The 15,310-nt window shown below is 37.0% G+C and overlaps 2 protein-coding genes across 4 annotated transcripts; both read left to right on the top strand.

The window, feature by feature from the left end:
* The first annotated feature begins 603 nt into the window (after window positions 1-603).
* Window positions 604-5,427, top strand: LOC109069639. 2 transcript variants are annotated; one of them, XM_042734503.1, is made up of 8 exons: window positions 605-1,501; window positions 1,574-1,680; window positions 1,753-1,853; window positions 1,972-2,096; window positions 2,628-2,740; window positions 2,814-2,991; window positions 3,694-3,782; window positions 4,103-5,427. In XM_042734503.1, the coding sequence occupies exons 1-8, from the start codon at window positions 1,012-1,014 to the stop codon at window positions 4,241-4,243; spliced, it is 1,344 nt and encodes a 447-aa protein (XP_042590437.1). In that variant the 5' UTR covers window positions 605-1,011; the 3' UTR covers window positions 4,244-5,427. The 2 variants fall into 2 exon arrangements, with proteins under 2 accessions (XP_042590436.1, XP_042590437.1); XM_042734502.1 differs by having other exon boundaries at window positions 604-1,680.
* Window positions 5,428-5,643: 216 nt separating this feature from the next.
* On the top strand, window positions 5,644-13,799 carry arrdc2 (arrestin domain containing 2). 2 transcript variants are annotated; one of them, XM_019086284.2, is made up of 7 exons: window positions 5,644-6,127; window positions 10,637-10,706; window positions 10,812-10,959; window positions 11,041-11,400; window positions 11,478-11,640; window positions 11,750-11,904; window positions 12,698-13,799. In XM_019086284.2, exons 1-7 carry the CDS (start codon window positions 5,869-5,871, stop codon window positions 12,749-12,751), a joined length of 1,209 nt encoding a protein of 402 aa, XP_018941829.1. In that variant the 5' UTR covers window positions 5,644-5,868; the 3' UTR covers window positions 12,752-13,799. The 2 variants fall into 2 exon arrangements, with proteins under 2 accessions (XP_018941829.1, XP_018941828.1); XM_019086283.2 differs by lacking the exon at window positions 5,644-6,127 and adding an exon at window positions 8,699-9,879.
* Window positions 13,800-15,310: the final 1,511 nt, after the last annotated feature.

Here is a 15,310-nt window from a genome sequence, read left to right as displayed (position 1 = left end):
ATGCGTCAGTTAGGATTAAAAATGATTTTGGGGTGTCGTAATTGCTCTTGACTTCTGCGTTGGAAATAACCTTTATACTGTACTGAAATAATCTTTCTATGCTGTACTATACAGCCAGGTCTGAACAGGGTTTCTATTGGCGGAATGTATTTCTATCCCCTCACCCTAAACCTACCCTAGTAAAAAAGTATTATATTTAAAATACATTTTTTCATACTACGTATAATTCAAATCTATTACTGACAGATAACTAAAGACTTACTCATATAAAAATTTTAATGAAACTTTATTTGGAGTATTACTTGTGCACAATGCACATTCGATGACGTATATAATCTTTGAATAATATCGGTCTTTAAATGCAAAATATTTAAAGTGTACCTAAAGTATATAGCTACTAAGTATGTCTTTAATTGGACTTCAGCAATACTTCCGCACTGCTGAAGCACATTAAGTACAAAATTAGTTGTTCCAATTTAGCAGACTATAAGTATACCAGTTTATTGTAGTAAAAGTACAATTGCAGGGCATTTTATTAAATATACTTAGTATGAAATAAATGTATATCAAATACATTAATGTATAGGCCTAGACTATTTATTTTTCACTAGGGTACGTAGGCCTGCCCCTCCCACAAAACTTTGCATTTTTAGAAAAAAAAAAGCTTAATTCTTGACATGCTATTTCCTCATGGGGACCAAAAAATGTCCCCACAAGGACAATATTTATTGGTATTACATCTTTGTGGGGACATTTAGTCCTCTTAATGTAGGGACAGACATGCACATCTTTCTTGACTAGTGTAGGCCTACCATGTAATATTGTATATATTCAAATGATAGAACGGAATGGTTGACACGCGCATGTCACCAGCCTCATTATGACACCATACACGTTACGTTCTTCTTGTTCTTTTTACTTTTTAAATGCCGTGTTTGCTTGGAGAAGACAGATCAGAAGTTTCAAGCAATTTTAACTGTACATTTTTGCTGTTTACAATCTGGTCACAAGATGCTTCGCTCCAGACTCTCAAATTTACCATTTGTGGATGGAGCGGACGACATGTATACGACAACCAACAAAAGCCACTTTAAATTAGCGGACACCACCGTCGTACCGAAACGAGATGTTATCCTTCAGCCTGTCTCACCAGACTTCCAGCACAGAGACCAGAATTACCTCGTTGGGAACCTGCACCAGACAGAGACAGCGCTGTCCTTCCCGCTGCGTACACCAGCGGCTATAACACAGCCAAAACTAACCCACCTCACGATGCAGAGAACCAACTTTAAACTGCATTCAGACGACAGCTGTGGAGACTTCGAGACCACTCAGTCTGAGCTAAAGCCCCTGCCGATGTGTGCGGCCAAAATCATTCATCCCCTAAATGCAGTCATGACAAGCCTGCCTGAGGGCAAATATCCTGAGCCCACTTATAGGGCTTCCTACATCAAACATAAAGTGTCCCGGACCCTCAGAGCAAAGCAGGCGGCAAAAACAGGTCAGTACTGTACACACACACTGTCTATTGGGATTTTGAGTTTATATAAGATGCGTTATTCGTATCAATCAGGTGTCGGATCAAGTCTAATCATGGACAGAAGGGACAGATACCGTTCCAGTTATCATGAGCAGTTCCAGTACAGATGGTCTCCTCGTCCTCCTCAGTCCACAGAGAAGGTACATTTATATTATTTGCCAGTGTTTTCAATAAAGCTGCAGTTTAATAACATCTTTTGTCTTTTATTTTAGCAACAAATTCAGTGTTCATCAGTGGCGATGGGAGATCATGAAAAGACAATGGACAAACTAACAACGTATTCTACCTCATTCAGACAATCGGCTGGGCACAGGTATGATGCAGCGTAAACACAAAACTTGCACATTTTAATATTGCACCACACCAGAATGTTCTATAAATTACATTGTAGTCATATTGGAGAATCAGATTTTTTTTTTTTTTGTTAACAGCTCTGCTGAATTCAAAGAATGTCTGCTTCCTATGATAAATAAATCTCTGGCCATCAACCTTCGGGAATGTCCTGACCAGAAATGGACAACAGCTTTATTTGAAGACTTTCATGCATACAAAGGAGGTATGCACATTAATTGTATTCTGTGTAGGCCTACTTTTTGTTTTTTAATGCGGAACATGGGACAGGGTTATTATAGTCAATTGAAATTGAAACTAAAATTAAAACCATTAAAATTTCTAATTTTATTTAGTTTAACTCAACATACTAAAATAACAAAAACTGAAAAAAAAAATAATAAATATATACGCTTAAAAAATATCCCAAAAACTTCTAAAAATTAAAACAACAACAAAATTATAATGAAAGCGGAAAATGATATTTAAAAAATTAAACATTCAAAATATTAATAAAAACTGTAATAGTATTTCAGTGACACTAAAATAACACTGATGAGAATTTCATTTTATTCTGATGCTGTACAGCAGTTTTAAACTATAAATATGTGAAAGTGTTAACTTAATATATTAATTAAATGTAACATTTTAATACATTTCCTTCAGCTTCTGCTTTATATTAATCACACAATGGGAAAATGAACAAATTATGATGCATTCATCAATGACTTTAATAACTGTGTTTGTTTTTTTCCAGGCTCTATTCATCTAGAGCACAGATGCCCGACTCTCAGCTCTGTGTTCAAAGGAAAGATACTGATGGGCAACAAGGAGAGACCGTCAACAACAAACCAGTGCTCTTTCCCAAAGGTGTGGGCTGTTGCAACTTATTCTAAGTCTTGAAGATCTAGACAAAGCCCTAACTGAGATGTTTGACTTTCAGATAAAGCGCTCACAGTTCTCAGTGCATGTGGATGGAGCTGGTATCAGGACTTTGAGCAATGTTAAATTCGGGAGACCTGATCTAGACGGCACAACAGCACAGGAGCAGTTCCCATCAAAAGAGGCGGTCCATCCCAAGCCTCCGATCTACCCACCTCGCAATGTGTGGTGTGAGCAAGGTACTTTGAGCTGTATTTTCACAATGAAAAGTCACCTAAAATGACCTGCCCACATTACTTCACATTACACCCTTAGAGTGTTAGGCTCTTTAAAGCACTATTTCTGCTTGATCTGACCCATAAAATTACTTTTAAATATTGTCAGGTTGGTTCAGTCATAATACATTTTTGTTTACTGGAAAAAAATTTAAATGTTCATTTAAATGGTACTGCATGCAAAGCATTTTTACGTTGCCTGCAGTGTTGTTGTTGTTTTGTATCATTGAGATTATAGTTTTGAATATTATAATATTATATTTATAATATTTTGAATTCGATTTTGTTCATATTTTCTAATAGTTAAAGTTCTAGTAATTTTATGTTTTTGTCATTTTTATTAGTTTTGTTGTTTTTAAATATCTGTATATATTTTAAAAAAAATTATTTGTATTTTTTTTAATCTAATTTAATTTTCATTTTATATTTAACTATAGTAACCCTAGTTACCTGAGAGAAAAACATTAATTAAAATTCATAAAAATAATAAAATAAGTTCTAAAAATAATATAAATGTTTTACATTTATAAATATATAAATAGTATATTCTAAATAATATAAATGTTCTAAAAATAACAAAATTTAAAATATATAATTGTATATTTATTTTTTAAATGTTCTCTGTAATATTAAAATCAAATATTTCTCTGATCTTTTTTTTTTAAGAACCAGATCGGATGCTTGCAACCATGCAAAAAGATTTTGTCCCTCTGAACTCTAGAAGACAGAAAATAAGCCCTAGCCAGTTTCATCAGGTAAACTCCATTTCACAGCAGATAAACCCTGGTTTCCCATTTATTCTCCAGTCCTTGAGAAGTAAACATAGACATTGGTCTGTGAGCCGTGAGATGGGCCTTGACTGGTGGTGCCAGAGTTTGCTTGAAACCATGTGATAAATAGTGGACAAGTAGTTTAATTAAAAGCGATTTTGCCTGATGCTATCAAATATATATCAAGAATTCTCCCATTTATAGGCGTTGTGCTATATAATAGTTGTTCAATGACCAATTATTTGAGTTTAAGAGCTCATATAAGTTTTAAAGCTAATCTTGACCGTACATTTATCTCTTTCAAGGTTAAAGACAGCCATATCAGGCCCTGGCACAGCGAACATGACTTCAGGACAACCCACAACAAAGCGCTTGTTCCCAAACCCTACTGCAAGGCATCCCTGGAAAAGCCACTTCTTCAACACATCAGTCATATGTCGTTTTGAGTTGAAAATGTCCAAATCACGAAAAAAGTCTCTACTCTAAACAAATGTCATTTTCTGGCTAAAAGCCTTCTTTAGCGTATTGTTCATGCATATTCAACTCAACTCCAAAATCCAACTCAACTCTAGCATACAATAACAACACACAGGAACAATGACTATTATGATGGATTTGATATTGTTGATAACGTTTAATGACAAACACCTCATATGCATGAACTAGCTTAAAAAGGACACGTACATTTGTTTAGAGTGCAGACCTTTTTTGTTTTTGACTATTAAAAAGCATGCATGTTTCAATTCATTGTGTATATGTGTGTCCTGCAAATTCATGTTATGTTGGAAGTGCAGAATTCGGCACAAAACGTCATTACCTCCATAAAGTGTAAAAAGTTCTTATCAGCATAAAAGAGGCTTTGAGGCATGTTATGACAACAGAGCACATCTTGCGTACAGATCAAAAGTGTGTGTGGGGAACTTCAAGGTTAAATGGCGATCTGGAGCTCACGGTGGTAATGACTACAAGGAGTGTGTCAGAAGGCGACTAACTCACTGATTTCACACAACACTTACAGGCATTTAGACCAACGCATGTGCAAAATATCATAGGACAGTGCCAGAGGTTTACAGTTAAACGTGCTGCTGTCTGCCAGAGAAGAGCTTCCATGCAGGTCTGTGTTTGTGTGGGAGAGTGGCATGATCCTGTGCCTGCACCGTATTTAACCAGAGCCTGTGTGTCATCAGACCATCTGTCGAGGGACTGGTCCCGCCTCTAACTCGGATCTTGCTTTCTCACACTCAAAACAAACACAACATCTAAGTTGCAACCTTGAACTTCAGCTGTTTGATGTTTATACATACACAAGTTCAATATTTCATTTTAGTGAAATTTAGATAGGGTTTTTGCTATGATTTGTCTCATGTTACATTTTACTGCATTTGCAAGGTCACAGAATTAGGAATAGTGTTATTATCATGCCGTAAATGTGTATAGTGGGGTCCAAAATTGTGATAACGTTTTCAAATGTTTTTTACTTTGCATGTTTCTAGTAAAAAAAAAAAAAAAATTATATATATATATATATATTTATTTTCTTTTCCACTTTATTCCAGCATAAATACGACAGACAACAGAAAATGTTAAATTACATACAGCAAGAAAAATGTATCTCAGATTAACAAAAGTAACAAAAAACGCAAGAAATTGGCACGTTATACACTTGTCTAAAACATGCTCGAATGCATATTTACACCAGCCAGTGGGCGTGGCTACAACTTAAAAGGCCGTGTCCTGCTTCCTTCTGGTGCACAAACGAAAGTGGGCGGTCTCCAAACAACAGACAGAATACATTTAACTTTTACGCTGGTGTTGTGACTTTATTCTGGCACCCAGGCTGCAGTTTGTGGGTTTTAAAAGTGAAAGTTGCGTTCGTCTTCTTTTTGACCTTGTTGTAATGTCACCTACGTAACTTAATAACGTTCTAACTATTTAAAACTGAAGGTTTAAATGACGTTTTTATTGAGCGCTGTGCTTGCACCTGGTATAAGAGAGTTAAAATAGCCTTTAATCGTGATGCACAAACTTATTATTCATATGAGTTGAACTCTATATTTTGGGCATCACAGTTATGGCTTTCCAAAGCGTCAAACTCTTTGCTCTTGAGCTGGACGGTCCGGGGGATGCTGTGTACTGCAGTGGAGAGATGATCTCTGGCGTGGTGACCCTGGAGCTCAACCGAGAAATCAGAGTCCGAGCCCTGAGAGTCCTGGGACGAGGGGTCGCTGCAGCACACTGGCTGGAAAACCGCAGCGTCGGCGTGAACACCGTCTACAACGACTACACATCCAAGATCACTTACTTCAGGAAGAGACAGCACCTTATCCGAGGTGGGTTTGAACTGATTTATCAACTGGTTAGATATTTAAAGCGATGGCTCACTCAAAAAATAATAAAGAACCGTTTGAGTTTATTTCCCCATATAGAAATGTATGTGTGTGTGTGTGATTTCTAGCCAAAATATGATTTTAATATATGCTAAATATGTAGTTATTGTTTCAACCTTCATATACCAAATTATATTTCAAAATGAATGTATTTCAGAGGCAAAAAAACAAATACATTTCCAATCTTACAGTAGCATTTAATACAAATGTGGTGGAAAGAATAGCCTACTAGACATCAAGATTAGATTTATGATTTAATAATGCTTAATTTACATTCCAAGTATTTTGTTCATTTATAATTATACTAATTTATAACAATTTAATTCTACAAAATAATGTATAATATTGTAATTTTGAAAAAATATATTTTAAAATGCTTTTTAAAAATGTTATATATATATATATATATATATATATATATATATATATATATATATATATAGCCTATATATATATATATATATATATTTGCAAAAGTATACAAAAACCTAAAAATATATAATATATATAAGTTGAAAATATTTCCAGAAATATATTTTAAAACATATTAGCAAATATATTTTTGCCATTTTTTTTATTTTATTATTTTGAAATGTATTTAAACAATATATTTGAAATATATATTTTTTGTTGTTGTATGGGTCTGTGCATCACAAAAAGAGACATTTTGAAGAATATCCTAACTGGTCTTTTCCATAAACTTGCAATGAATAGTAACTCACCAAAGACATCATCATAAAAGCATTGAGGGAAGAATATTCCAAATCCTCTGAATCCGTATGGTAGCTTTATGTAAAATACAAAAGCTTTTGGATTATGAGAGTTTTTTTTAGTTGTATCAGTCTGAATTGTAAATGCATCATTAAAATTGGTTTTGTATACTTTTCATTCACTAACGGACGGTAAACAACGGACCTATCACTAGTTTCCATGTATTTAGGAATCCTCAGTGAATAAGGGCAGATATCAATATTATCAGTAATAATGTGCAAAACATTCCTTACTATCATATCATACGGCTCCTGAAGGCTTATTTAACTTGTGAGGAGCATTTTTACAGTGATATTTATGCCCTCACATCTTCAGCCACCATTCATTATGAATATAAAAAAAATGACGAAGAAAGAAAGTCATGCAGGTTTGGGACAACATGAGGAAGAGTAAATCACGACAAAATGGTGAACTGCCCCTTTAAGATCTTTCTGATTCTGAGGGTGGTCATGCAGTAGTTACACTAATGACTGGCTTCTTCTTCGTGACCTTTGACAGCTAGCACAGGAGCTATAACGCTGAGCAAACGTGCGATCTGGTTAATCATTCATCTGATTAGATTAAATACACATGAGCAACTGCTTCTCACCAAGGTGATAAAAGCTCAGCTATTGTCATTAAAATGAAATAAAGGCGTGTTTGGGTTGATGTGAATAGGAAGTACTGATTGACAGGTTAACAAGTTGTGCTTTACTGTTCTAAAAACACAATATAATGTAATAGTGTTGGATGTTATGACCTACTAGTTGATTTGAATACTTTGCAGCAGTAATTGGCAGTTTCTGTGAATGCAGTACAATATGGTGTCCCAATAGGGGAAGTCATGGCCTAGTGGTTAGAGAGTTTGATTCCTAACCTTAAGGGTGTGGGTTCAAGTCTCAGGCCGGCAATACCACGACTGAGGTGACCTTGAGCAATACACCGAACCCCAAACTGCTCCCCGGGCACAGCAGCATAAATGATACCCACTGCTCCGGGTGTGTGTTCATGGTGTGTGTGTGTGCACTTTGGATGGGTTAAAAGCAGAGCACGAATTCTGAGTATGGGTCACCATACTTGGCTGTATGTCATGTCACTTTCACTTTTTTTCACTTTACTGTTTTGTTGCAAAGTAGCTGGTTTAAATACACCAAATGCCTGTTTCAGTCTGTATACCCCTTCAAATTTTTGTCCTATCCTTAGAGGTCTTGATCCTCTCAACAATATCAAACAATGATACAACTATATATATATATATATATATATATATACATAATATAACACAATACTTTTGACAAACTGTTGAATTAATATTCAATTAATTGTAATTAATTTTTTTTGTAATTATTAAATAATTTGTGATTTATTTAGTGTAATGAGAGAAAGATAAGTAAATAACAATAAGTAAATAATCTTTGTCAAATTATTTAAACAAACGTTTTTCTTTAACTTTATAATATATATATATATATATAGATATATATATATATATATATATATATATATATATATATATATATATATATATATATATATATATATATATATAGACTATTAGTTCTTTCATTGGCATTTTTCTTCACTGACAGTCTGTCAAGTGAGCTGTTTTTTTTTTTTTTTTTTTTTTTTATAAGATATCAAAGGTTATCAGAATGCAAACAGACTTTTCTTTCTTCAGCGATAAAGAGAAATTAGGCTGCGGACAGAAGAAATATCCGTCATCACAGCCAGTGTTTTGTCAGATATCACAACTGACAATGAAGAGTCCTTTAAGGAATATGATTATCACTAATATGCATTTCAGACACTGGCTTACATCCGTTCATATTTAAAGGCTTGGAACGGACAATATTTGGCTATTTTAAAGATTAGCCCAATTAAAGTTGGTTCTTGTGTCAAAACAGAGCGATACACAGTTTTGCTGCATGTGTCAGTTTAAGAAATCGCATGGCCAGACTTTCTTATCATTATCTAAATAAACAGCTTGTGACTCGGCAGCACAGACGTGACAGGCCTCACGTTGTAATTCCAGCTTTAAACCGCTAGAGGGAGACAAAAGCACACTAACAACGTGCGAGGCGTTAAACTAAAGAAGCGCATCCACCGCGAGAGGGCGATGCGTGAACTCTACTTCGCTGCTAACAAAGAAACAAGTTGTTTTCGTCATACAAGTCTGAGAAAAGTGCTTTTGCACTTTTGTTTGACCAGCTTAATACTTGTGGCAGTTCATACGCTTTCTGCAGTGCCACTAAATGTTTGAGACTGAAATGGCTTAAGTGTTTGTTTAACTTATTTATTATGCAAAAGAAGTTCGCATATGCGCATCTTTCAGAAAAGTGACACAGAACGAACCCGTTCTTGTTTTGCCGAACTTCTTCACTGGGAGGTTCCTCTTCTTTGGGCATGCTCAGTCAGCTTGTTTTTGTCTAAGAACCTGTAAGCATCAATCATCCGAGCTCTCTCTCTCCATCCACACCCAGTTAAGATGTTTATGAGCAGGCAGGACCGCCCACACGAGTTAAAGGCCCTTCAGGGAACATGCACAGCTTCAGTTTTGTTTTGAACCTGAAGGAAGAGCAGCTTCCTTGCACTTGAATGCACGCACGCGCTCTTTGTTTGACTTCGCACGTCTGAATTATACATAAAGGGCTGTGCTTAGCAAAGCCCAAAGATGATTTTCGACAAGCTGAAAAAGTTTGACATAGTGTTCGATTCCCCGGAGCTGGACTGTCCTCCAGTGTTCAGCAGCGGAGATGTTGTCTCAGGGAAGGTTGTGCTCGAGCTCTCGGTGGAGACTAAAGTGCAGTCGCTGAAGTTGCATGCAGAAGGTTTCGCTAAAGTCCACTGGACCGAGTCTCGCAGCGCCGGGTCCAGCACGGCTTACACGCAGAACTACAGCGATGAAGTGGAGTACCTGAACCGGAGAGAAGTTCTGCTGCAGGCAGGTCAGTCACTCACAGCCAGAGTGGAAGATGTTCAAACTTGTTTTCGCCTTTCAGCTGACTGAGTCGACTCTTCAAGGAGTTCACCCAAAAATAAAAACAACATTTCTGTTATTATTCTCCCTAACCAGACTTGCTTTCTCACGTGATTTAAAAATAAACATAATGAAAGTGAAAATTAATTGAAGCTAAAAAAGCATCAAAATGTCTACTCGTATGCTGTGTGTGTGTGTGTGTGTTGTTATTGTTGACCATTGATTCAAAAGAACTGAACTCGATAACGAATCGCTATCAGTTGGATTATGCAATTAATTGAACGTTTTCAACTCAAAGGAATCGTTTATAATTGACTCGCTCATCGGAAATCGCTCCATTCTTGTTGTAAACAGCAGTTTTTAGTTAATATAATATAATATAAATTAGTCTTAATTTTGTGTGTTTGAGTGAAGCAGGACCTTTACATCAGCAGTTTGGTTAATGTGTAAATAACTATTAAGCTGAGCTCTATTTAATAGCTGCCAAGTCAGTTATTATTATTCAAGAGGCTGGGGCTTAATGTGAAACAAGTTCTACTTTATGCCTTTGACAGCTAACAAAATCTGAACCAAAAGGTTTTGAATGAACTCGACAAAAATATTCCTTAGTGACATCAGCAGTTGATGTTATGTTTTGTGTTATATCATCATGCTATTCTGACATTACTGCCCTTATCGTTGTGTGTTTATGATTCATTGGTGCAATCATGTTTCTTCTCCTCCAGATAATGGTGAACTGACAGTCCTGTCTGCCGGGAGACACGAGTACCCTTTCAGTTTCCAGCTGCCAGAGGAGTAAGCGTCGCTTGCTTTATTAGTCTCATAAAAATGTTATCAGTGAGCTTTATTTGGAAAGTTTTGCAAGGATATGAGCGTTAATGCAAGTGTTTTGTCTGTCAGAACCCTAGTGACATCTTTTGAGGGCAAGCACGGCAGCATTCGATACTGGGTGAAGGTTAAGCTGCATCGCCCGTGGGCCGCCGTCAAGAAGATCAAGAAGGAGTTCACGGTTATCGAGCCCATTGACATCAACACGCCAAGTTTGCTGGTAGGAGCTCAGAATGGCTGTTTTGCTTTATTTTCGGTTTATAATTTTGTGCATGCTAAATTTAAAAGTTTTTATCCTAAGGCGCCTCAAGCTGGAACCAAAGAGAAGATGGCCCGCATCTGGTACCGCAACTGCGGGCAGGTGTCGATCACCGCAAAGATCGACCGCAAGGGCTACACGCCGGGTGAAGTGATTCCAGTCTTCGCTGAATTCGATAACTCCACGTCTCGCTCCGTGGTGCCGAAAGCTTACATCACCCAGACGCAGACCTTCATCGCAAGGGGAACCATGAAACAGAAGAGGGCCGTGGTGGCCACGTTGTGCGGGGACATACTTGGTGCACGCCGTAGAGAGACGTGGCACGGCCGCGCCATCAAAATCCCTCCAGTCGGCCCCTCCATCCTGCAGTGTCGCATCATTAAAGTGGAATACATGCTCAGGGTGAGTTTGAGAACTTAGAGCTACTAAAGCTGCTGGAATGATCATGAATGAGTAAACATAACTTTGTATTCTCATAGGTGTGCGTTGATGTTCCTGGGACGTCCAAGCTTTCCCTGGAGCTTCCTTTGGTTATGGGCACCATCCCTTTGCATCCGTTCGGCAGTCGCACGTCTAGCGTTAGCAGCCAGTACAGCGTGAACATGGAGTGGCTTCGCATGGCCATCCCTGAGCAGCCTGAGCGTACGTTTCTGCCCAACCCTGGGTTTCGTTCTCTTTCATCAGCCTGAAAGCGTCGTCACACCGTGAAATGTGTCGCTCACTTTGAGTCTGGTTTGTTTTTTAACCACAGCTCCTCCGGATTACAGCGCTGTTGTGTCAGATGAGGAAGCGGTCCAGAACTCCACAGCAGTCCAACCTCAGGAAGATCTCAGCGGCGTGCTGCAGCGCTCCCTCATGGCCTACGTGCAGGAGTTCAGATTACGCCCGCCGCCGGTGTACAGCGAGGTGAGCAGACGTGCAAAACTCTAGTTATGTATTAGACAGAGGTTTTCAACCGGTTTTATCAGTCAGGGCCAAGATTTTTACATTTTTATATGTTTAAGGAACAAAAAACTAAACTGTTTGGAAGTACAAAAAGTATAATATTAATTTAATATGTAATAGTGCATAATATGTGTAATATGAAATCCTGAAACCTAGACTTTTACTTCAGAAGAGGCCCAAAAAGAGTAAAAAAATTCTTTATAAGTTTCTTATGACATACTTTTTAATAATTTCAGGTTATATATCATAATTACAACCTCTTGAATTTGCAACTTTGTGTCTCTCAGTTGTACAATGTGATTTTAATATCACAACTGCATCATAGATTTTTGAATCAGAGGAGGCAGAAAAACTGTTTAATGCAAACAAACTAAAATTTGAAAGCCTGAAAACCTCAGCGTAAACCCTTTTTATTTTTTTTATTTTTTTACTTTTATTTAGAAATGATCTTAAAACATTCAAATCTATTCTGATTTTACAAAACACAATTGCACAAAATTGGCATCTTCCCAATTTGGCTTGCAACTGCACAGGTAATGATGAATTTCCAGCGAAATACTGAGATGTGCAGCCTTTGACATCAGTAACAAAAGATAAGGAAGAGTTTCATCCTGCTCATAAAGAGTTGATTCTTTCCCTGCTCTCTGCAAATCACTGATAAAGGCATCTGGTACTTTTGAAAAGCATCACTCTGGGAAGTGTTCTGATCTGTGTTTTATTTATTTATTTATTTATTTTTTCTCTTTATTCTCAGGTGGACCCAAACCCTCAGCCCATCACCATGCGTCCTCGCTGCATGACCTGTTGAACTCTCTGCCAGCTGAACATCACCTGATGTTTTGAAACAAATCTGAGATTTAATTCTCCTGGATGTCTCTCTGAGACTGAGATTGGCATTTGATCCTCGTTTCGAGCCGTTCGCATCTGTGCTTCCAGCAGCGGGGCAAAGAGAGAGGAGGAGATGTCTGGACTAGGCGAGGACAGGCTCTTTCATCAAACAAAGAGGACATTCAGGATCAGGGCGAACAAAGTTTCTGCCCACGTTTGTGTCCCAAAGAGCAATCAGACTCTGGTCTGTGCCTCGAACGATTGTACGTAGAATCAGGGAAATTTGGGCATGATCACTAGAGAATTATGGGTGAGAAGCCATTCAGAGATACTGCCCATAGTGCCTTATTTTGCTGTGAATGAGGGCTGAGTCCCTCTAAACCAGCTGCAGTCTGCCACCTTAGATGTTAGCAGGCATGTGATGAAACTGTCATCATGTATGCATCTTTTGGTGTCGGTGTTAGCCAAAGAGATCGGTTTAAAATTCATATGAATGGGTGATTCTATTCAAAAGGGAAAAACTAGAGCTTTAAGGGGGAAATTGCAAATCCTGGAAGTATAAAATCCTTTCCCCCCTCTTGGAGTGAATCTTATGTTGGTATAAGTTTCATCTGACTCGACAGCTCGAGTCTGTGACCTGGAAGCTCTTAATGTCTCGCTGAATGTAAACCACAGATAACTTTTGAGCAAAACTGTCGTTTTTCTTCGTCGTTTTTGCCTGTGACTTGAGGTAATGTATGTAATGCAGGGCTCAAGCAGCCCTTGACGATTAGCTTTACAAATTACAGAGCCATGTGTACCCAAGGTGCCTTTTTTGTTGATTTAGATGAAACGATGAACGACTACAGGGATTATGTGTTAAGCATTCCAAAAATACCACAGACTCACTTCATTTCCAGATTATGAGAAAGTGTACCTTCAGGTTTAAACATAATGACTGTATTTTATAGGTTTTTGTTGTTGTTGAAATTTGTGACAAGCATATTTTTTGTTAATCACTTTTAAGTAAATAAAAAGGAAAAATGATACATTTGAATATGGTGTTTTATTTCATATGATTTTGGAAAAACACAATTCATAATAGCATATTTAATTATTTATACAATTATTCATAAGGTTACAGTTATGCCACGGAAACGGTTACACAACATATATGCTTCAGCTTATTTTTGAACAACAAAAGTTGGCTTTACTTGTAAAGTGCCTCAAGAGCTCCTAACTCTTATACAATTGCATTTATCATAAAATCTTTGTTTTCCATCCATGAGAATGTCAAAAGAGTCCTGGGGGTTGTGCTTTTACTATATATAACATAAATGGAGCCTGAGGCACAGAGTGTCCTTTTTCCTCCTTTGCTGTTTTCTGAAATGCTTCCATTCGTATAAAATCCCATCAGTTCTACAGAAAACTCATGTTATTTAAATTTGAACCTCGTGAGAAAAAGAACTTCTATGGGAACAAAGTTAGATAATGTATTGAATCATGATTTTTGATTCATTAAGAAATAATGCTTAACATGTTAATATAATATAACAACATAGTATATAGATATGTTTCATTTGTATCATTATTTTAAAGTATCACATACAATCTTGCACCAGCATAATGTAGGCCTGACTGAACTTGCTTAAGGCCTGTTTACAAACTTTAGAGGAATGTCATTTTTTTCATGAGAACATCCTGCAGGGTTTTAATTATTTTATCACAGCACACATGAACAAGTGAAACAGGAACAAAAACTCCGCAAATGATCACTGTTTGGTGACTGGAGTTCCCATTCTTTTTCACGTCAAAGTTGCCGTCACAAGTTTACCATCACACAGCGTTAAGGAACTTTCTCATGTTTTTATATGTTTTAGATCGATGATACTGAAGGCTCTGTTTAAACACAAATATACTCTTATGTAGTGGTTTTGCCTGGAATGACAGACAAACAAAAGATGCACTTAGGAAAGAACAGTATTTGCTGAAGGGCATTTGTCTATAAACAGCATTGTGGAACTGTATTCTTATATGATTGCCATTAACACACCTTTTGTATTGGAAGACATGAGGAGTTTTTATTATTTAAACATGGCACTATATCAGGAACATCTGATCGTGGAAACATTGCACATGGTGATTTTGTGTGTGACACAGTACAATCATTTATCATTAAGAACCTGCACAATAAAAAGAGGCACGTCACAAAGGTTTTTTAGTTTTTCTTTTATGATAATTTAAAGACCTTTGAGCTCATGGCTAACAAAAGCACACGAGGCTGTTTCGAGCCTATTATACATCAGATAGTGTTGTATCAGTACACCTGTGTGTGTTTGTTTGTGTAGTTTCATCCCCTGCACTGCTGATTCACCTGCTTATTTAACCTCTCTTTGTTTCTTTCTTCAGGAAACTCTTTTAAAATGAGTCAAACAAGAAGATGATGGAAATATAGGCGCAACCTGTTTTAAAAAAAAAAAATTTTTTAACATAACTTAGATTTGACATGCCTCATATCTCTTGCAAAATGAAGCGCTGCATTCAAAATATCACAAACACA

This window comes from Cyprinus carpio, chromosome B11 (assembly GCF_018340385.1).
Source record: "Cyprinus carpio isolate SPL01 chromosome B11, ASM1834038v1, whole genome shotgun sequence".
NCBI lineage: Eukaryota > Metazoa > Chordata > Actinopteri > Cypriniformes > Cyprinidae > Cyprinus > Cyprinus carpio.
The sequence above is the reverse complement of the archived record's forward strand: the minus strand, read 5'-3'. Positions and strand labels throughout refer to the sequence as shown.

Coding starts and splice junctions, on each gene's coding strand:
- arrdc2 (XM_019086283.2), top strand. CDS start 9,606: ATGATTTTCGACAAGCTGAAAAAGTTTGACATAGTGTTCGATTCCCCG. Junction 11,641..11,749: donor CATCCCTGAGCAGCCTGAGC/GTACGTTTCTGC, acceptor TTTTAACCACAG/CTCCTCCGGATTACAGCGCT. Junction 11,905..12,697: donor CGCCGCCGGTGTACAGCGAG/GTGAGCAGACGT, acceptor CTTTATTCTCAG/GTGGACCCAAACCCTCAGCC.
- LOC109069639 (XM_042734502.1), top strand. CDS start 1,012: ATGCTTCGCTCCAGACTCTCAAATTTACCATTTGTGGATGGAGCGGAC. Junction 1,854..1,971: donor AGACAATCGGCTGGGCACAG/GTATGATGCAGC, acceptor TTTTGTTAACAG/CTCTGCTGAATTCAAAGAAT. Junction 2,741..2,813: donor ACCAGTGCTCTTTCCCAAAG/GTGTGGGCTGTT, acceptor TTTGACTTTCAG/ATAAAGCGCTCACAGTTCTC.